Raw genomic sequence first — 22,226 nt, 5'->3', positions numbered from 1 at the left:
TGTTTACGAGAGCGAGTTGACGGGCTAGTTGGTATTGCATGGTGTAGGAACAGCGCTAAGAACAGGACAGAAGTCAAACATGGAAGCACAGGGACAGCGCCCGTCCCTGTGCTTCCATGTTTGACTTCTGTCCTGTTCTTAGCGCTGTTCCTACACCTTCTTTCTGTATCTAGAAGTATGTTTGGAGCCCATTTGGAATAATTAAAATGGCTTTTTGTTGCCCACAAGCAACACTGATAACTGCTAGCTGCCAGGCGCCTACTGATTAGGTCAGCAGACTTGGTCACACCTCTCAGCAGTGGCGCTTCCTGCTTGACGTATTTGCGTCCTCAGGTGTAAGCAATCATTCCTTTCGGGTCACTGAAATAAAAGAAAGCATAAGGGAATATAATTTTTTTTCTGTGTGTGATGGTGTTGGTTTTATGTGCCTGTAGCAATACCACTGCTCCCATCAAAGAAGACTTGAAAGTGCCTAACTTTTGGCAGGGCTAGTCACCACTGCTGTGCTGGCCATTTCAAGTGAATGCAGTTCTTCACTTTGATGTCTGTCGCTCCATACGTTGGGTGGAAATCAAGCTGTGGCAGCAGGCGGCCAATACATGTGGCCATTCTTGCAAGATCCACACGAGCACACCTGTGAATAAGAGCTGTCGCGGTGGCTCTGTGGTTATGGCACTCGGCTGCTGATCTGAAAGACATGGGTTCAATCCTGGCTGCGGCAGTTGAATTTTGATGGAGGCAAAATTCTAGAGGCCTTGTACTGTGCACTGTCAGTGCACATTAAAGAACCCCAGGTGGTTGAAATTTCCGGAGCCCTTCACTACGGTGTTCCTCATAGCCTGAGTCGCTTTGGGACGTTAAACCCCATAAACTAAACTAAGCTAAACTCAACACCTGTGAACAGCCATAGAGTAGAAAGCAGTGCAATCCATTTGAGGAGGAATGCAAACGCTATAGTTGATGTCAGAACGGCACGAAAGGAACAAGGACGTGAGAGGCACAAGAACACAACAGGACAGGCACCTGTTCTGTTGTGTTCGTGTGCCTCTCTCGTCCTTGTTCTTCTCGCGCCGTCCTGACATCAACAACAGCTATGAACCAACTAGCCCAAACCAAAGTACTTCTTGAGCAAATGCTAGCATGAACCTTGGGAAGTGCAGAAACCATTTGGGGCTCACATGGTTGTTGCACGTGTCTTGTGTACCACCCAGCCAGTGTCCCTGCGATGTTGGTGATGCTGTGCCATGTCTGCAGATGGCTGCCATCTTCGGCGTCCTCTGGGCCCTGAGTGTGCTGGCATTCCTCTACTCGGGGCCCCTGGCAATCCCCACCTACGCCAACCCTCTTGCCCTGCTGCTGTTGATGCTGGTGTTCCTGGTGAACCCCCTGCACACCATGCGGCATCAGGCACGCTTCTGGCTACTCCGGGTGCTGGGCCGCATCTTTGCTGCACCCTTCTTCTACGTGGGCTTTGCAGACTTCTGGCTGGCCGACCAGCTCAACAGCTTGGTGCCTGTGTTCATCGATGCCCAGTACTTCGTCTGCTTCTACGCCACTGATTTCCAGTGGATGGAGAACAGCGGTGAGGAGGCAGTGCCCCTCGTGACAAGTGCCCACATTCTGAGCTGCTGTTGAGCAGACATGAAAAGCTTCACTCAAAAAGTCGTGGAACGTCAAGGACTCTGGATATGTTTTTTATTTTAAAGGGGCCCTACAACACTAATAATGGAGCACGTGGTTTTATTTGTCAGGTGCATGAATGAAATAATGTTGCTAGCATCAGCCCCAACGCAAATATTTGGGAATTTAATATTTATTTAGCTAAAGAAGCCAATAGACGTCTTGGCACTGATAGCATCACCACTCAGTGGCAGTTTTCAGCAGCAGCAATTACACACCTTACATCACTGTGCAAGCACCTAGCGATCAAATAAGTGCTGAGTGTACCATGAATTTCTCTAATGATTAGACATGTGTTTTCTGGTCTACAAGTCATGCAAATGGCAGTTTTTCTATTAAAAAAATATCGCACATAAATCACACCAGTGTATAAGACACAACTGTTCATTTGGTAAACGCTATAAAAACACGCTGAGGAATCTCTTCATCAGCGAATGTGAGGAAAATACACGTGTAAGACAGCTGCCATCCGCAGATGTTCCTCGAGCTCTGACAAGCGTGCCTTCTTACCACGGCTTGCCTTTTTTTGTTGGCTTTGTGGAGAAGAACCCCAGATACAAGTCGTTCTCAGGTCTTCGCAAATATATTTGACAAGACCCGCTCAGCCAGACGGGAGCGGGACAGTGCGGCGCCAGCATTCGGTTGAGCAGCCACGAAACCAAATCTGCTCGCGCTTGGCAGGCGTACTGGGGCGTGCCATAGTCTTCTGTGGCCGGACCACTATGGCACGCTACAGCTTCATCGGTCAGAGGGCTCTAGCGAGTTTATGCCAGTCCCGTGTAATTATTTCGCTCATCTCTAAATGTCTCCCTACTGCCTGGCTCCTCAGCGCATATTCAGTGGCTTGCAACTTGCAACTTGAATTTGCACCGTAGCTTCTTTGCCTAGTAGGCGGTGTCAACGTTACTAGCCTTTGGGTGGTATCATAATGAGCAAGAACAACCATTACAACGCATGACGCGCATAGAGCCATATGATACTGAAATGGGAACTTCCAAAAATATGACTGGACTGGATGTGGTGGTGGCGCATGCTTTGTGCCACCGCCGCATGCAGTGGGGTTGTTGTGAGAGCATGTGATTCTGCCCTTAGGAGAATTTTAAAAATAGGCAGTTTTAGCATATCGTGAACCACTTCGGTGGGGAGCCATCTGCGCATGCGCAGATGGCCTCGCAGAGCACCTGCCACTGCTTAGTTGCAGCTGGGTTCCCCAAGGAAGCATATCACAATAGCAGATCACACTGGGCTAAAACTGTGTAATAACTAGAATTTTTCTCTTTTACACATCAGTTTTCTTTTCAGACACAGTTACTGGGAGCAGAAAAGATGGCATATGGTGGCGCTTCATTTTTCACCGTATTTAAGTCGTGCAGATGTATAAGATGTACCAACGAAGAATGCAGAAAAAAAAAAACTTATACACTGGAAAATACCTGATGTTACAATCTTTGACACAGGAACAAGCTTGACTTTGCCAAGGCCACCTGCAATGTATGGACAGTCACTGGCTTCACCATCACACCAGAGGTTATGATAGTGAAGTGCAGGCTTCTTTCGTGGTGCACGCTAAGTACTGCTCCAATTCATAGAATCTTGCACTCTTGAGTTTGACATACAGACTAAGCACTGTGAATATGATGACCAGGCTTAGTAGAACACAGCGCATGTGGTTTTTGAAACCGCCGGAAGTGATGCCTTCAGTTTGTATAAAAATGGATTCCAGAAAACGGGCAACCTTACCTTGCACACTTGAGGTACATGTGTGGATGGTAGGGGTGTGCAAATATTAAAAATTTCAAGTATGAATCGAACATGTTTGTTATCCAGTTCATATTTGATTTGGCAGATAGATATTCGAGAACTTCCGAATAATCAGCAGCGATCGAATACCGCCAGCTTTCATAAGCCTGACTGTAGCAAAACCACAATACTGGGCTGAATTATCCAAAGATGGAATTTAAGGTGTCAGGAGAACAGTACAAAACATCCTTTCACTTTCTTCTGCAATGTTTATCGCGTGGACCAGTCACATTGCACCGCTAACGTCATCAGACACTGCTGGGCTTGGACCTCGTATGAAATTCTGCAATTGGGTTTTTCCACATACAGCACGATGAAAACAAGATGTCCCGCACCTATTTCGAAGAATCACAACTCAAAAGCAGCAGTTTATAGTTTTGTCCTTCAGTAATATGCTTCATATTCAACTCCCACAACATTGCACTCATCCCGTTGCTTTTGCAACTCTACTAGCGACAGCTGTGTAGTCTCGTTTTGATCAGCTGTGACATGCGGGAAAGCCCACTTGCAGAATTTCACATGGCTCTCTGAAAAGGTCCAAGTCAAGGCATCATCACCAGGCCAAGCGATTGTGTAAATGTCCCGCCGATTGGATGATGCATTGTTGCCTGTGCACATCTAATGTGGCGGAAAAGTATCAAGCACCGAAGTCGTTAAAACAAAGAGATGCTTCAGCCCCGCTGTGGGGGTTTTGTTCACAATAGGTCATGTGAAACATGAGAACTGCAGTAAAATCACTGCTTCATCGTTTCAATTCACTACAATGCTAAAGCCAGCCTGCCCCTAGAGCCAGAACATAACGAGTGAAGAAGCAGTAATTATTTCGCAGTTTTAGTGTGCTAGCACTAAAACCCCCAATCTTAAATTTCACCAGTGTTTATTTGTCCAAAGCCTCTGGCAGGTTGCCACCTGCCTACTGGTTTGTGGGCAGCCTGCCAGCAGGCTTTATGACCAACTATGCAAAAGACTTTATGGCAAAGCATCGTATGGCTCAAGTGGGTTTCCAACCCGCAGTGGTGCGAACAGATCAGTTTTGCTGGCCACTGCATTAGACCGCTGCGTCATTGTGGCATCTGAATATCCTGCGTGCTAACTGCCAGTCTCTCGAAATATGTTTTGGATGTCGTCATCTTAATTAATTTGCATCTGTGCGTAGTGGATCAAGAACAGGCTGCTATCGCATTGCCCTTTTAAACCAAGTGTTTTGCGGAAACCAAAGTGGGAGCACACTTAATTTGCATTTGGCCGAACCACTCTAAATCGTCCATTATTTTTTTCTTATGCTCAGCTGTTGAAACTGAAACAGGCGAGAGAAGAAAATCAGTTTTTAATTATTTTGCTGTTGTAGATGAACACCACGTGGTGATCCGTGTATAGTAATATCTTGTGCATCATTACAAATAATAAAACATGCAATCGAAATTTGGTGTCCGTATCCCTTTAAAAAGTTAACATGATTCTCCTGTTTTCTGACGTCCGCCGATACTGGTATTACTATGCCGCCAAAGCCATATTTTTATCACGGAAAGCCTATTTTAGTGTATTAGCACTTAAGCCCGCACTCAGCGATTTCGCCGATGTTTGTCTGAAGCCTGCTTAACCTTGAAGCAACCTAGATGGCCCCCTAGGTTTCAAGTGGGCCAACTAGGTCGCGGAGCCTTGTGGCGCCATCACAGCCTGCCCACCGGATTGTGGGCAAATTGTACACCATGACAGGTGGCAGTTAAATTAATGATTGGTTGCGAGAGGTGGCTCAGGAAGAGCAAGCTGGGTCTCGCAAGCCCCACCAGTGGCAGCACCTTCCTCCGCATGGCAGTGGCACATCGTTTAACCGCTGCATTCCTCATTTTTTCAAATTTGAAAATATTGTGTAGTCTTTGCAGCTGAAATAAACAAACCAAGTCTGACTCAGCATCATAAAAAAAAAATGACATGCGCAGAGATGTATTCAGTTTGGTTAAGCTGCATAACAGCATGCAACCTGTACTGTGGTCATGCAAAAATCAGTATCAAAATGAAATCCATGAATGACACAACTGAGAACTAATAGTAACATGGTGGTTGGTAAAACCTCTCTAATTCGGACTTCAGGGGACTAGAAGAAATGCCACAATTATCCAAACGTTATTTACTGTTAAACCCCCTCCCTCGCCCCGCAATAATTAAAAAAATGCGATGAAGCCTTCTGAGGAGGCACCATCGACATCATACAAACAGCAAAAAGCCCATGACGAGCACACAGTTTCTGTGTTCTGAAAGAACAATGCAGACATAAGTGAGGGGAATGCACCTTGGTTTCGGAACGGCGTGACTGCTTCTAATAAGAAAAATAAATAAAAATAAATGACCAGTGGTGTGGAGCTGTGTTTGAAGAGCTGACAAATGCGCAGCCGATAGCCGCCGTCACAGCGGGCCACAGCCAAGCTCAGAAAACAAAACCACGTGTCCAGACTCATTTTTTGACCTTGTGACAAGGGCCTTCCTATTGCCGTCACACCTACCGTTACGCGCATGTTAATGGTTTCATGCCAAACGAACGTGTAGTTGCTGCGACATGTGGGTTTTTGACTTAATCGCTTGCGATCGCTTTCCCTGCTGGGGACACCTCGATTCGGACCCCAGTCGGAGCCTTATGCGAAATTCCCCAAGTGGGCTTTTCTGCATGACATAGTTGACCAAAATGAGGTGTACGAACTCGCCCTAGAAGAGTTGTGATGGCAGCAGAACGAGTGCCCTGGTGAGGGCTCTAAGTATGCAACACATTATGGAAGGATCAAACGAAAAAATCGCGTGCTTTCATGTTGCAATTGTTCGAAGCGGTTGCTCAACCATATTATTCACATCACATGTGATATGTGGAAAAGCCCACCTGTAGAATTTCGCTCGAGGTTCATTTCTTTCAGCGCCTGACTGTGACCGGTCCATGTGATAAACGACTCAGAAGAAACCGAAGAGGGTGCATTTGTACTGTTTGCCTGACACTTTTAACTTGATCTTCGAATTGGTCTTGCTGCCACGGTCGAATTTAACAAAGTCGGTGCTGTATTCAATTGCTGTTGGAATATTCAGGAATTTTAGAATATTCGAAAATTCTTGAACATCAGTTTCTTGAATTGAATATGAACCTAGTAAAAAACATTTGATTCGCATTCGAAATTTTAAATATTAGCACACCCCTCTTTAAAAAAGATAGTTGGCTTCTGTCGTATCCATAGTATTTGCCATTTGTTGGCAAAATAAAGTGCTGTCTCCTGAAAGGAAACACTATGCTAAACACGGACTGAAGAGTTTGAATGGTAACAACAGCAAAGGTTCAACTTGGGTGTGTCTCGATATGATGTCATATTTTTTCTCCCTACAGCAAAGACCCCTTAATCACAAGGAGAGCTTGTAAGCTTAAACCGGCGGAAAAGAACAGGCTGGACGTCAGTGTGCTCAGATGCTTTGTTCGCCATCCTTCTTTTTTTTTTTTTTTGTTCAAGGGAAAATCTAAAACTATAATTTAAAAGTGACCTCTAGACATCACCTGCAAATGGTCAGACGTGTGCTCCTTCGTGCTGTCTGCAGAATGAAGGCGTTCCATTCATAATAGAAGGGCTGTTACATAGGCTGTTAAGTGTGAGGCGTGCATACTAGAAGAGCAGTAGCACATGGGTGCGCCTCAGTTCTTGGTCTACCCTCCTCTAGAATCAGGGTGCTGTAATCAAGTGGGAGCTCCGAGTGCTACACAGGCTGTGTAAGTTGGCACCAAGAGAGAGGCCAGACTTGGGTGTGCTTCCATGCTGTGTCTGGCCTTCTTTACAATCGGCACTATAAGCAGACTGGAGCTCTTAAGCAGTACACAGGCGTTGAAGGACAGCTGAAGAGGTTTTAGTGGGGAGTGTAAGAGCCTCGGGGGACTGGGAAATACCGTCTCCGGCAGCAGCAGGTTTGTGTATGTGTGCTGTTTACTCGGATCATTGTCTAGTGACACCCGAGAAACTGGAAATTGTTCCAGCTGGAAGTGGCCCAACTGCAGCGCCCTAACTTCCAGCTGTGACGCAGGGTAGCACCATCATTGTAAAAGCTTTGACACGCACAGATGTGAATGTTGGTGGCTTATCAGAGCGATTGCTGCGCCAGCTGACTGCAACATGCTTTTGTCACTGCCATATAAATGCCACTTATGTCTGCCTTCCTCTAGAACCACGGTGCTGTAATCAAGCGGGCGCTCTAAGTGTAATGCAGGCTGTAAAAGTCTGGGCTGTTGGCACCAGAAGAGAGGTCAGAGACGGATGTGCCTCCATGCGTGTCTGGCCTCCTCCAAAACTAAGGTGCTGTGTTCATAATGGGAGCTCTGTTGCTTATGCAGGCTGTGAAAGTGCAAGATACACACACTAGAAGAAAATGAATTTGGCACAGGTGTGCCTCCATGCTGTATCCGCCTTTCCTCACCAGAATAGAAGTTCGTTATTCACAATGGAAGCTTTAAGGTGCGCTAAAGAGGAATTTGAACTCTTGTTTTTACCGCGGCAACTCTACACGTTCCGGGCATTCTTAGAAACTTCGAATTATTGTCCTGTGTGGCCTAATTAAATCGGATTAAACGTCCTGGCTCCCGCCTTTTTTTGAACTGAAAGCGGTAGGTGGACGGAGTCAACCAACACGTGGAGTGCCTTTCAGCCAGTTCAGTAGCGGTTCACTTTCGCTTTTATTTTTTGTATATGTTTGTTTTGTTTCTGTGAATAAACGTTTTCAGTCACAGACAATATAACCGCTATTTAGGCCCACAGAAATAAAAATACACGTGGACTCTGATTTACGTATCACTCTGCCGCGGGACTGGCTGACGCATTGGTTGACTCCTCCTACCTACCGCGTTGAGTTAAAAAAGAAGGGCGGGAGCCGGGACGTTTAATCCAATTTAATTAGGGCAATCAGCCACACAGGACAATAACTCGAAGTTTCTAAGAATGCCCGGATAGAGTTCCCACGGTAAAAAGAAGAGTTCAGATTCCTCTTTAGTGCACCTTTAATCACACTGCACAGACTGTAAAGGTCTGAGTGGCAGACACTGGGAAAGGTCAGACACAGATGTGCCTCCATGGTGTGTCTGCCCTTTTCTCATCAAAATACAGGTGCTGCATCCACAAGGAGAAGCTTCCAAATGTTAGACATTTTGAATGTGTCTGGATAGGAGATCAAAAGGGCATGAGTGTGCCACCATGCTTGTGTCTTGTCCTGGCTGCAGGAGGCGGATATCACACTCAGCAAAGAGAAGTGCTTGCTCAGAGTACGTGAAGTCAAGTTTCTAGTGGTCTGGTGTCTGGAAGGAGTGACTCCAGATCCCAGCAATGTCTCCAATGTCAAGGCTATGGAGTCGCCCTCTGACACTGCAAAGGTGTGAAGGCTACTTAGAATGGTCACCCTTGTTGCTCACTTTCTGCTGCACGCCTCAGAAATTGCAGCTCCTCTTTGTGTTCAGTTCACCAAAAGCACGGCATGACCTTGGGGACCAGAGCAAGTGGTGGCTTGGGAAGTGCCAAAAACTTTCTCAGCTCATATGACTGCCTTACCAAGTATCTCTCGTTCTACCCCACTACTGTCACAGCAGAGGCCAACTCACCTTGACCATATGACGTCCTCCTTCAGAGTCTACATTCCAGATTATCACTGTGTAATGCACTGCGGCCAAGCAGAGAAAGGGGCAGGGGCTGCTGTGTGTTAGTTGTGCAGTCTCTCAGTGAATTTGTTCAGGGTTTGCAGCGAGCCAGGAGGTGGCTGGTATTTCTGAGTGCCAAGATTCAGTTGGACAGCACACCACCTCGCATATAGTGCCACTTGAGAAATGCAGAGCGTGCTGCACATTCTGATGAAACTACTGGACACATCTGGCATGGTTTCAGGGGCATCAATTGATGAGCTGCAGACATCTTTGCAGTTGCGTCAGTAGAAGCAACATGTGCAGACGTGCTCATATAAGCAGGGGACCCTGCTCAAGGAACAAGTGCTCTGTGTCATGTTGTCAAGTGCTACTGTGAAGAAGCATGACCATCTAAACAAAAAGAGCCAGTTTGTCTCAGTATTGGAAATTGCGAGGTGAAGTCTCTGGGCAACAGGACTCTCTTCAAAGGATGTTGACTTCTGATCCTGTTGGCTCTGCCGCCAGCCATGCTGCATGACTCCTCATTTGTGAGGAGCAGAAAAGGGGATGACCTGCACTTGCCACTTGGCACAGTGGCCTAGAAGCTGCACACGTCCCGACTCTGGTGAGCAGCTGTGGAAATTGTGTCCAAGCTTAACTTCTCATCCTCTCTAGCCTCCGACTGTACCATTTGGAAGTCATTATGGTGCTTTTGATGGGCAGAGGATGGGATTGTTAGTTATCTACGTTTCACTCGGGTTTCACCACATAAGTGCAGGCTTCTAGCACGTTCCTGGCATTTCTAACTAGAGTCCAGCTAAATAATTTTTTGATGCAGTTGAAGACTCCACTGTTATGAGTTAGGAGGAAAAAGGAATATGAACGAGTGTTTTTCTTTTTTCAAGAAAAGCTCAGACCGATGATTGCTGCTCATCTGCATTCAAATGGCTGAGTTAAAGGACTGTAGACACCTGATTTCATTCCATCTTTTTTTTTTTTTTTTTTTTTCAGATGATGCATTAGATCTTAGAATACATGAATACCACCGTGGCGTTCACTGCAACCACTGAATAATTTATAATTGAATTTCCTCTCTCATACTGTTTCGGTTTCATCAACCGAATGATCACTATGACGTGTAGCTGACCTTTAGGGCACGTAAGGTGCGGAAAAAGTGCAATATAAATGCTGATACATAGTTTTAATTCTCTGCACCACTTAAATCAGCCTGCTTCAAGAGCTGGAATTACAGCAAATGACATACCAGCAGTTATTTTGCCATTTTTTCGTAATGTGACCTAAAGGTCAGCTACACGTCGCAACCATCACTCGGCTGATGAAACTGAAACTGAAAGAGCGTAAGAGAAGGAATTCAATTATAAATTACTTGGTAGTCGTAGGAGAATACCTCACGGTGCTTCATGTAAGCCAGTGTCTAACATCTAGGTTGAAGGAAGAAAACACACCAACAAAAATTTGGTGTCTATAGCCCTTTATGGTGTGTGGTGTTCAGTCACAGTTCCCATCCTATAGCAATGTCCTCACAACGATGTGGGAGAGTCTGACGTTGCACCTGTGCTGTACTCGCAGGGAGCTTTTAGCTTTCTTAAGTGGCTGTGTCTAGCCTATCTTGCTCATCGTTGAAGTACCATGTAACTGTGTGCGTAGTGCTGCTTCCAGTGCCATCCAGTGCTCCTCGCCAGCAGTCTGCATCTGTTTTCGCAATCGGGTGGGCCGTTTGGCTTTTTGTTCCCACCCCACAGCATCATGAGTTATGTATTTTTCTTTTTTTGATGCTGGAACTTGGAAATTCAGCACTGATTGTACCCTTGCAAAACTGGCATGCCCATATTTGTCATTCCTCAGACCATATGCTGCAGTGTGTGAATAAGCTGCCTGTTATCATGCTTGCATTTGGACTGTGGTGTAGAAGCCTGTGCAGGCCTCTTTGTAGCTGTGACAAGTGAGGCCAAGGCCAGAGAGTTCTGGTCTGATGGCAACATGCAGCATCTGGTTTCCATTTCCCCCTGGCCTGGTTCTTCATGATAGGAACATAACTACAGTAATTTATTCTTATCTGTGTGAGTGCTTGGTTACTGCCACCCCTTCATTAATGGTTTTGGCTGCAGATGCGGCGCGCTGCATGAACCGACCCGTGAACCTGGCCTTGCGGCCCGTGTTGGCGTGCCTGCCGGCCTGGTTCCGATTTGCACAGTGCCTGCGTCGGTACCGGGACACGCGAGAGGCCTTCCCACACCTGGCCAACGCCACCAAGTATGCAACCACTTTCTTCGTCGTGCTCTTCTCTACGCTGTTCAATGTCTACAGGGGTAAGTTGCAGTGAGCTTTTGCCTCTTTCAGCTGCACTGAGTCTACTCCCAGTGCTTGCGCTGTGAAAAAAAAAACGGGGGCTGTCTGTCTGCTTCATAGGAAACATCGGAATAGTGATGGCTTTGGGCTAGAAGCTCTCTCAACCAACATGACCTGAAGATGCATGCAGAGCGACTGTGCTAATGCTTTGCCTCACGGTTTTGTGTCACTTGCTTTCACTAGGTTGAGGTCTCGTGATGATAGCAGTGGCAGGAATGCAGCTCCAAACTGCACCATTGCATGGACCTGATGCATGCTGCTGCAAATGGAAGCATTTTGATGAAATTACACCAATGCTACACCTAAATGCAACTTCAACCAGTTACGAAAGCCACAGCTTGCGCCAGGTAATGGGAGCTACCACCTGATGTGAAAAGCATGCCTTGTGTATTTATTTACTCTATATGTGGCAGAAAGGATGACAAGAAGGAGCTAATTAGGAAAAGACAGGTGCAGTAACTGCGTCTCACTGATGGTTGACTGCATCGGTGGGGGGAGAAAGTGCAGGTACATGCCACAGGAACCCCATTTAACTTGTACTTGCTTTGCTATGTGTAGTCAGTGCAATGGTATGATGAGCAGGAATTTTCCCGTGCCACTGCCATTGAGTGTGCTGGATTTCTGCTGCTGCCTCCTGTCACTGCTATCTCGTGTCTGTTCTTTCTGCAGTATCATCTTCCAAACATTGCGCTTTTACTGCAAGAGCGGTACCAGTGTCGTTCTGCCAAAACACTGGTGTGTGAGGATGAGGAGCAAGGAGGGAAGGAGAAGCCCAACAGAGATAGAGGAGCAGAGCAGCACTGTAAGGAGTGCAGTGGGGAGAGTGAGAGGAGGAAGCGAGGGGAAAGGTGTCACGCGTGTAGAGAGAATGAGAGAGGGAAAGCAATGAGGGGGCCCTGCACTACAGCACATTTCTCAGTAGCAGAAGAGTCTTCTCTGCCCCCATAGTCACAGGAAGAAGAGAAGAAACGCATTTCTCTTCTTCCACTTGTGGTTAGTGAGCATATGTGTACGCTGTCTGCTCTTGCTCCCGTTTTGAACGCCATGGACCCCATGGCAGCCCTGTGTGCACGGTGCATTGAGCTAGCAAATAGGTACAGAACACAGTGAGAGACGAACGCCGTAAGAAATAAACATTCAGTTGAAGCAGCACTTTCCACTTTCTCTCACTATGTTTTGTCTTTCCTGCACTGTATCTTTTGAAGAAGGCAGCGCAAAATATGGACGAGGGACAGAAGACAGGACACAATTAGGCGTTCAGGAAACAATTAGACGTTCACAAGCGCTTCTGAACGTCTAATTGTGTCCTCTCTTCCGTCCCTCGTCCATATTTTGCGCTGCCTTCTTCAAAACATGCGTCACCAACTAGTCCGGCAGCTTGCTCTCCTGAACAGCACTGTATTTCTTCACTGTGTCACACTAACTAACCAACTAGCCTAAAGTGCCACCTTGGCGCTGAGCAGCAGTAACTCAGGCGTCAGTGACAGTGAGAACTGCAACGACACCAACTACAGCAGTAGGAGCATCCGGGCTCGAACCACAAAACCAACAAAAACAAGATTGTCCTTTGGTGCATGTTGAGGAAGCCTGACACACTCGGCGCACTGAACAACAGCAGCTGCCTCTCATCAGAATCCCACGAAACCGCACCAAATCGCATAAACATGTTAGTACAAGCAACAATTTTCAAAGCAAATGCAATAAAAGGTCTCCACAAATCCACCACACTGTGTTCCAAACGCAACGGGCCAGTCCCACCATACATAAGCAAGAAGCATTGATGCGAAGTTCATGCATACATCTGTATCATCCTCAGTCACAAATGTGTTGCACCAGTCAAAAGGCAAATGTGTGGGGTTGACTTGGGGAGATATAAATACGTTCTCCCCACTTAATCGCCGCTGACACGATTCAAAGCCGCCCGGACCCTACCCCGTGATCGCGTACGCTACCAAGCGCACGCCAGCCACGGCGGGCCTTGCTCTGAGGGAACAAAGGAACGACACATTGGCTGACACAAACAGGCATTTATTGTTACAGCAACAATAACACCAACTAGCAACAAGGTACACTAATGAATCAAGGTCGTCCGACTCACCAGCAAGGTTCCGAGCGAATGTTCGCCCACGCTAGGGCAAGGGATATTCCGCACCCCTGGACGGGACGAGTACGGTAGCCAGTCTCCCCGCCGCTTCCTCGCCCCGCCGGGGAAGAGCGGAGCCGCGAGCGACACGTCCACTCGCGCCGACGATCCCAGCTGAAAAGCCTCATGCCCCCTCTCCCGCGCACGGGCTTCAGCAGTCTCACAAGCAGCGATGCTGGCGCCCTGCCTTGCCAGTTAATGTAACTGACAAGGGAATGCGTTCCTCCTCGAGGTGAGACTACTGCTGCACATTTTCGCTCTCAGCGCAACACAAACGGGACACAAGACGAAGGACTAGCACAAACAGTTGCGTTAACAAACGCTTGATGGAGCATGAAAACACCAGGAAGAATGACCCCCTGTCTCACACAGGCTCCCACAGCAGGCAATGCCAATGCAGGCATGAAAAGGATCATGCTGGAAGGAGAGCTAAAGGGGACCCCCTTGCCCAGGCGTCTTTCCAGTGCAAAAAGTGCCAATGTGTTCCCGATTACAAGAACACGCGCATCCTGTTCCGACATAACAATAAATTAACACGCGAAGTAATGGAAGCTTTTTATATTTACCAGAATGGCGCAAAATGTATCAGCAGCCCTTCCATAACGTTATCCGAGAGGGAATTGAGCTTTCTAACCTCCCACGTGCCTTCCAGATAACTTTTGTTGATTGATTAGTAGTTCACTGTTGTATTTATACACTTTTCGTTCTTCAATAAAAAACCAGTTGATAGTCAGCGCCTGTTTGTGCTAGTCCTTCGTCTTGTGTCCCGTTCGTGTTGCGCTGAGAGCGAAAATGAACACTTACCAACTCGCCAAAATTTCCGCCTTGCTGCTGCACGGTGCCGCGCGGGAAAGCAAACACACGGGATTGCAGGGCAGGTCCCCACAAATCTTAGCCCCAAAAGCGAAATATCAGTAAAAGCAATAAACATACCCCTTACTGCCATCGCAGCTGTGCCACAGCAATTCCACTGATCGCCCGTCAATTTTTTTTTTTTTTCCCATGCTTTATTGCTCCCACAATGCAAGCCCCCTTCAGTGCTACTGACATCTGCCCTGATGCCTAGAACATAGGCACTGACTATCTGTTTGAGCACTCAAGAAAACCATCTACTCGCTGTCTGTCAGAAGACTTTGGTGCCCCAGTCATCCCACTTGTGCACCAGCTGACTCACATCACCACCCTGACACCTTTTGCCCTTCTTGTTACTGCAGCTCTGCTGTATTCTTGGCTGATCGCTCCCTTATCCTGTTCTTTCTGAGCCTTGTGCTCCCATTGCAAGTTTCAAGTGTTCCCTTGTATTGATTTTTGTCGGGTTTTTGGTGCATCCAACTTCTCTTTGCTGAGCATGTTAGCAGTGCCATATCCTGTGCACATCACTTTCTCACTCTCTCATACAGTTCCAAACACAGTGACGGAAATGCTGCTTCAGTCAGTTCCACCAAATTGTGCCGTTTCATTGCATCACCACTGAACACTGTAGTTAAGCGGAAAAAAACATTAAAGACAGCTAAGCTACCCATTGGACAGCATTTTGGGTGATTCTTCTGTCACACGCGCCACACCCAATCTGCTTTTGAGGCATGCATCCTGTTACTGTGCTTTTTCCCAAACTCCTGCTTTTTGAGCTGGCAGTATAATTGCATACCAGGCTTAACTTGGCAGTGCTGCACTTATGGGGCCAAAACTTGGCAACTATTGAAAAAGTTTAAGGATCAGATTAAGGATTGGAGCAGAATGGAAGACCAAGCAAGTAGGTGTTGACTAGACGTAACGAGCAGCACAGAGAAAACTAACATAGCAAGGAAACAGCATGAGTACTGCTCTGGCACCCTTTTTTTTTTCTCTTGGTCTGTATTTGTCTTCTTCATGCAGTCCAATATATTTAAAAACTGCACCCCCAGCTGTGCACCCCCAAAGGGAAGGGATTGAGGTAATATTAAGGGACACCTCCCTCTAACAGTATCATATCAGAAGTGGAAACGAAAAGCATGAAATGCAGAGACCTGTCAGGGCAACAGTGTGGAGAAATGGGATTAGGAGCACTGCTGGGAAGTGGAGATCAGTGGGTCTTTTGCTGAAGCGGATGCAGTTACTATGATAGCCTCTTGTACACACATTCCTTCGTGTCCTGCCTGTGCCTCAACTTTGTACATGATTCCTCTGTGCAGACAGCTACCCATCGTCAAGCAGCCACCCATTCTTCATTCTGTGGATCCTGTCAGCTGTGGTCAGCTCGTGTTTCACCTACACCTGGGACATTAAGATGGACTGGGGCCTTTTCGATTCCAATGCTGGCGAAAATCGCTTTCTGCGTGAGGAGATCGTCTACTCCTCCTCTGTGAGTAATATTTTTCATACTTTTGGGTATGCTGTTCATAGAACACACATGACAGTGTGCTGAAATTTCTCCATATAGTATTAGGGGGTAGCCACCTGGGTGTGGCGTGAAGGCTGTCCACACCACAGATGTGGACCACAGTTCACACCACCAGGTGCATCACAGGCAGCAGCAGAAGGAGCAAACAAGACTCCAACCAGCCAGCGTCTAGTTAAGGCACTAGTTGCTGGAGGTGTGCACGTGAATGTCAGATTCGTCCACAGCGTTACAAAGGTTTTTGAAAACAAGCAAAAGGCAGTTGGAAACCGATTCTCAAGTTTTTCAAATAAAGGCAGTGCTGCGGCGAGGAACATCAGGATCCACAAGCTTGATTGTTGACTGCTTCTGCACAAGTTCTTGGACTGAAAACTAAACATGTCGGCAGAATTGCCTGTCTGTCTGGTTGGGAATAACTTATCATAAATTGTGAGACATTTTGTCAGAACTTCTGTAAAATTGAAGAGTTTTTGGAGTATGGAATTTCTGAAAAAGCTGAACTTCCTCACCCCCAGAAGGGGTGGCTCGAGAGGGAGGGGTGCGGTGTGCAGGTAGCACATGCGAACAGTGCACCCTCCAGTTCTGTCTGCATGCTTTGACTGCCAGGACATTGAGCTTTTTCTGGGCATCCGTACAGGGGTGTGAAGAAGCTGCAGTAGTTTACTTCTTCATTAGATCTTTAATTGAGCCAAACACATGACCTGCCACCTGTGGGCAGGCTGCAGAAAGTGCCCTTGTTCATAGCACAGTGCACTGTGACAAAGTGTCTGCATTGAAGACCTTTGTTTCAGCTTGCATTGTCCATAATAGTACACATCACACTGTTCTGTTTCTTTAGTTCTGTATTGGACTTTTTGTATTAAGGGGGTTGGCCTGTATGCATACGATGGGTTCTTGAGCTTTACTGTTTGACAGTGTGCACTATACTGGAAGGGATGGGATGGTTATTTAAGCTGCCATGACATTTAATCACAGACTGTAGAGTGCGAGTTTATTTTGTAGAATCTTTGAGAATTAGTGGTTGGAGTTGACTATGGATCGTGCACTATGCAGGTTGGTTCTCTGCATGCCCTTCTTAGTCAGTGTGTAAACTGTTGACAGCATGAATGAATGAATGAGCAGTTTATTTAGAAACGGAGGCTCAAGGCTGTTTGTTGGGGAATTGGGTTGTTAAGGAAGGGAAAAGTAGGGCTCTATTGATACATGAAGGGACAGCATGGGTGGTCTAGCCACGCTTTACACTGCTTTGTAGAGGCCACTTACCTGAGCATATTTGCTAATATCTTCCAAGATGCCGTTCGCTCCGGCTCTGGTCAATGCGCGAAAGTCCTCGCCATCGGTGGGAAAACCATGCTTGGCGACGAGGTCGTTGTGTTGTCCCTTACGGAACTCTGAACAATGTCAGACTAGGTGGTACAGGTCAGCACTACACATACAGCTGCAGTACAGGCACTTCGTGACGTCTACATTGTCCCCTTGATGCCAGCGAGGGCCATTAAGGCATTTACAGATGATGTTTGGCGTGTAGGCGGCATTGGCGATGATCCTATTAATGAAGATCTGTCCGTGCCATGTGAGAGCAGCTGAGGTTGCAAGGTAACCCGGTAATGTAACGGCTGTAAGTCGATCATGGCCTCCTCTGTTTGGCAGGCTCTAGTCTGCAGGTTAGGACAGCCAAGTTGTTGGACATACAGTCGAGCCCTCTTATAACAATATTCAAGTGCCAAGAAAATGTCACTGTTATAACCACTAATTGTTATAACTGGGCTTGCCAAAAAATGCAGTCAGGATAAGGTTCAATCATTTTAATCAAGCAGAAAAAAGTCCTTTACTAGTTAAGAGAAAAATCAATGTCCGTGAGCTTCGCTTGCTTCACAGAAAGCTTATTACCATTTGTCTCGAGAGCATCTAATTGCTCGATGTGCTGCTCAAGTGGAAGGCCCCATGGAAAAACAAAGTCCCGGAGGGACTGAATCATCTGCAAGGCCTCCTGTGAGGACTATCTGGAGAGGTCCTTGCCACGTATTGAAGGCTGTTGGGGTTCCTTGTGGGAAAAAAAAGCTTGAGGACCCCTGTTAGTGCCTTGCCACCATTTGAATATCGTTGTATTGAGCTTCTAGCTATATGGGGTAGACTTTGAGCATTGCAACATATCCATTTATTGCAAGGCATAAATAAGACAAGGACCAAATGCTTACATTTGCTGCAAGAAGTGCAAGTCTCAAGCAGGAAACAAATGAACAAATGTACTCTGTGAAAGCTGCATAGTTTGCTAGTGCTGTGTTGTAGGGACATGGGATTATTCGAATTTTGATTGAATAGCAATCAGTGGGACATGGGATTATTCAAATTTTGATAGAATAGCAATCAGTCAAATAATTCCACCTGGCTTCCAGAGTTATAGTGTTCATATTCACGAATAAATTGAACTCCTGATAGTTGCATGAATGTGGTATTTGTAAATGTTCACCGAATTTTTTATGCTAGACGCTCGGCATCACACTGATGTTTACTCGCGTACAGTTCAGTAGAGATTTTTGTTTGGATTATCGGAAGTGCACCTTAATACAGTCTAAGACTAAATGTGATTTGCTTTATGGATACTGTATAAATGCATGTAAGGGTCGCACTTTTTTTTCCAGATTCGAATGTTAATTTTTGGGGTGTGGCCCATACACACGATGTGTGAAATAAAAAAATAGGTAAAAACACGGCAATCAGGGAATGAGCAGCATTTATTCTGCGTTCATTCGTCACTCATGGTGTATTCCAACTTTGAGCTGGTGCTGTGTTCTGGTGCACGCTCATCAAACAAGAAGTCGCACAGCATGTTCGTTCTCAATACGTAGCCGTTGTTCCACACTTCCATCACATAGCAGAGTAGCTCTTCTTCCAGTTCGGGAAAGCTCCTCTGAACAGAGCATGTGTGTGGTTAGTGCATGCTTTTATTTCGCACCTTTTTTGGCTCACTGTGTGAACCACTGCATGCGCCATGGTAGTGCTTTGTTCTAGGTTGAAAACTGTATCTTAGACTACTGTCAGTTAAGTCCAGGAAACATTGGGGCAAAAAAAATATCCAAGGTGAACTGTGCACAGTGTCCATGAGTAAGCATAATGTCACACTAATCTCATATTTCACCTTCAATCCAATATTGCTTTCACACAGGCTGTCTAAGTGCCCACTGAGGCCAGTGATTATCGAGTTTTCTATGACCATTCATGCATGCTGCTGCCTACACAAATTTCAATGGCCATTGCGAATAGGGCATGCTATCCGACAGGTGGTGTCAGGTGCAGCGAGTTAGGCAAGTTCCATCTGCAGAAACTCTTGGGAGTGAAGCAGTGAGTAAACCAAAGGGTAATTGAAAGTTGAACAGAGAAAGGTATTGAAATACTTTGCAGTTCTGCACAATCTATTGACCACTATGGTGGGTTATTGATGGGCAATGCAGGTTTTGTCTCAAAAGCATTCGTTTTTCTCGCAGCAAAGCTTTTGCGAATCAGTGCCCGTATCTATTCTGTCCACAGCTATTGTTGTAGCACTGCTGTGGTGTGTGTGTGTGTGTGTGTGTGTGTGTGTGTGTGTGTGTGTGTGTGTGTGTGTGGGGGGGGGGGGGGGGGGGGGGGGGGGGGCAAAAGAATGTACTGCAAAAGAATTTTATTTATTGGTTTGGAGATTTCTGTATCTCTTTTTCTCAATGGCTTTTGATATTATAGCTGTCATTTGTAAATGCCCATTGAGATCAATGGTTATTGAGAATCTCCATGTGGAACTGGTTGATCCCTGTTAACTTTGATGGCCATTTATTTAACGAGCATTGAAACTGCCCACATGACAATGGTGTAAGCCATCATTTGTATCCTCAGTACTTTTGGCCCTTTGTTATTACTGTATTTACGTGCGTAATTTGCGTACCCATAATTTATTACTCCTTACCACGCCAGACTACCAGCATGCACGCGGGTGCTTGCAAGGCAAGCTTTCGCAGGCATGTGCGGCTGCAAAAGGTGTGAGTGGCGAGGAGACGAATTGCGTGCCATTTACCCGGCTTGCTCACGCTGGTAGTCGCTTTCCCGGACAAACAGCTGTGAGAGCAAATTTTCAGTGACCTCTGGCACGCGCCGGAATCCGAAACTACCCAACGGTTTGCAGTTTGGTTTTCCGCTAGTCAGCCAGGCCACTTTCGAGGATGCTGTTTTATCTCCTTTTATCTCAGTTTGTCTCTGACTGCTGGCTTCACAATTCCAACATGCGTTTGCTGCTTTGAGCCTTGCATGCGCCGTCATGCCATCCCACGGGGAACTACATAACATGTGATGAGGAGGGAGGGGGCAGCATCTTATATCTAGAGTCAGCTTTTTTCTTTGTTAGCGAGGGGTGTGAATTAAGGAGAGGGGGGTGTCGACGTATAGGCGGCAATATACAGTGTATATTGCACGTTATCACTTTACAATTGTAGAGTTTTTTAGGACGTGCGCTAAATCTTCGCGTAATTTGCGCACCCCCTCTTTGAAGCCTTAACTCAAAGAAACGCGAGTAAATATGGTAGTATCTGCAGTAGTGGCTATCCAATGAATGTGCTGCTGATGAAGGAGCGAGTGGATATCCCTTGTAGTCTGCTGCTTTTACAGTGATGCTTGTTATCTGGTACATCCCGTGCTCCAACGTGGCTCTGGTTGGTCTGCGATCGTGTGACCGCCCTGTGCATGCAGCTTGTGCAACATCATGGGATGGGATATGCAGTTGCCAAACGCTTTGAGGTGCCTCTCAGACACTGCATATTGGCGGGAGCCCATGAATATGCAGCAAGTTGATCACAGGAAGCATGCACTCTGGTCACTGCCTGCAAACGTCTACAAGCCTGTGCCCACACATTTTACAGACAAAAATTGACAATGTTTGCACCATTCTGCGTGATGAGGAAAACTCGGAGTTAGCAGTATCACCCATCCACACTGGTGACTCTTCACGCTTATTCACAAGCATCCTTGCTCTGCCAAAGCCACAGAGTGTGCATGGCTCCAGATGGGGTCATAAGGAAAAAGGAAAGCAGTCTTGCAGAGGGCAGACACCTGGAACATGGCATGAGCGAAGGTATAAAGAAGGGGTGAATGGGGTGCAGATTTTAAAAAAAAGAATGTGACGCTTACTCTATCTGTCGCTGAATTTTGTGGTTTATGCAACAAGCATAAGGGTTGTTAATTTTATTATTGCTTGTTTCTGAGCATTGCATTTGCAGTATACAGTATTTGAATATGATTTTTTTTTTTTTACACTACTCTGTTCAAGCTGAGATTTCACTTTTTTGTGCAACTGTACAGCCTCCCTAAGTTGCACAGTGCCCGCCAACTTCATGCACCACATATTGCTGCCTGAAGGAAATCATGATGTTTAGTGTTGCTGTCAGTCTTGTTTATGTGTTCAACTTATCCCGCCTTTTTCTTGCATAGGTTGTGACAATTGAAAATTCTTGAAGCTGAAAGCGAGTTTCGTTTGTTTAGCTATGTTTTAACAGTCTGCACCTTGTTGTACAGTTTATAGAAAGAAATGTTCCCCGTGGCAAAGGAATGACAGCAAGAGCTGTGCACTGGTGGTGAACACTGAAGTTTCCAGTCACGGCACACATTTTTTCCGAGAGAAAGGCCTCTGTGCAGTTGAGCAAGTTACAAGTTGCTCGTGCTTGGCGCTGTTGGTGCAAGACTTTGTCGCTGTTTGCAGGGCTACTACTACTTTGCCATCTTGACAGACCTGGCGCTGCGCTTTGGCTGGACATTGTCAGTGTCCCTGACAGAGCTGGGTGTCATCCACTCGGACCTGATGGTCACCATCCTGGCCCCCCTTGAAGTATTCAGGTATGCTTCCCAGCGGTTTTTTCTGGCAACAGCCACTTGTGAGGGCTTCAGTTGGACAGGAAAAGTAGGTTGTCATCCAAAGCCTGGATAGAATGCATGGGCATGCTGCGCAGCATTTATTACTAGGAAGGCACAGTAGCACTCAGGTGCACAGGCTTGCTTAGCATTACAAGGGGGAAGGGGAGGTTGCGAAAAGAATAAAGCCACAGCAGCTGTCACGCGAAGCCCTTCTCGCTGTAACATGCACTGTACAATAAACGCACTGAGAAACATTGCGTCAAAACATACTAGACTGGCTGTTGCTAGTGCATCGATTTGCAAAAGGGGAGTGGTGGAATTTTTTCCCCTTACGGCCTGTGAACTCCTTGCAGTCCTTGACA

General features: G+C 46.5%; 1 protein-coding gene across 1 annotated transcript in view; it reads left to right on the top strand.

The window, feature by feature from the left end:
* LOC144116004 (solute carrier family 53 member 1) overlaps positions 1 to 22,226 on the top strand; it is a 130,728-nt gene that overhangs the window by 91,191 nt on the left and 17,311 nt on the right. The window contains exons 9-12 of the mRNA XM_077650660.1: positions 1,255 to 1,582; positions 11,233 to 11,433; positions 15,788 to 15,957; positions 21,713 to 21,846. Of these exons, the coding sequence (XP_077506786.1) occupies positions 1,255 to 1,582; positions 11,233 to 11,433; positions 15,788 to 15,957; positions 21,713 to 21,846 (833 nt within the window). The remainder of the gene's footprint in view (positions 1 to 1,254; positions 1,583 to 11,232; positions 11,434 to 15,787; positions 15,958 to 21,712; positions 21,847 to 22,226) is intronic.

The sequence above is a fragment of the Amblyomma americanum genome, chromosome 1, assembly GCF_052857255.1.
Source record: "Amblyomma americanum isolate KBUSLIRL-KWMA chromosome 1, ASM5285725v1, whole genome shotgun sequence".
Taxonomy (NCBI): domain Eukaryota; kingdom Metazoa; phylum Arthropoda; class Arachnida; order Ixodida; family Ixodidae; genus Amblyomma; species Amblyomma americanum.
The sequence above is the reverse complement of the archived record's forward strand: the minus strand, read 5'-3'. Positions and strand labels throughout refer to the sequence as shown.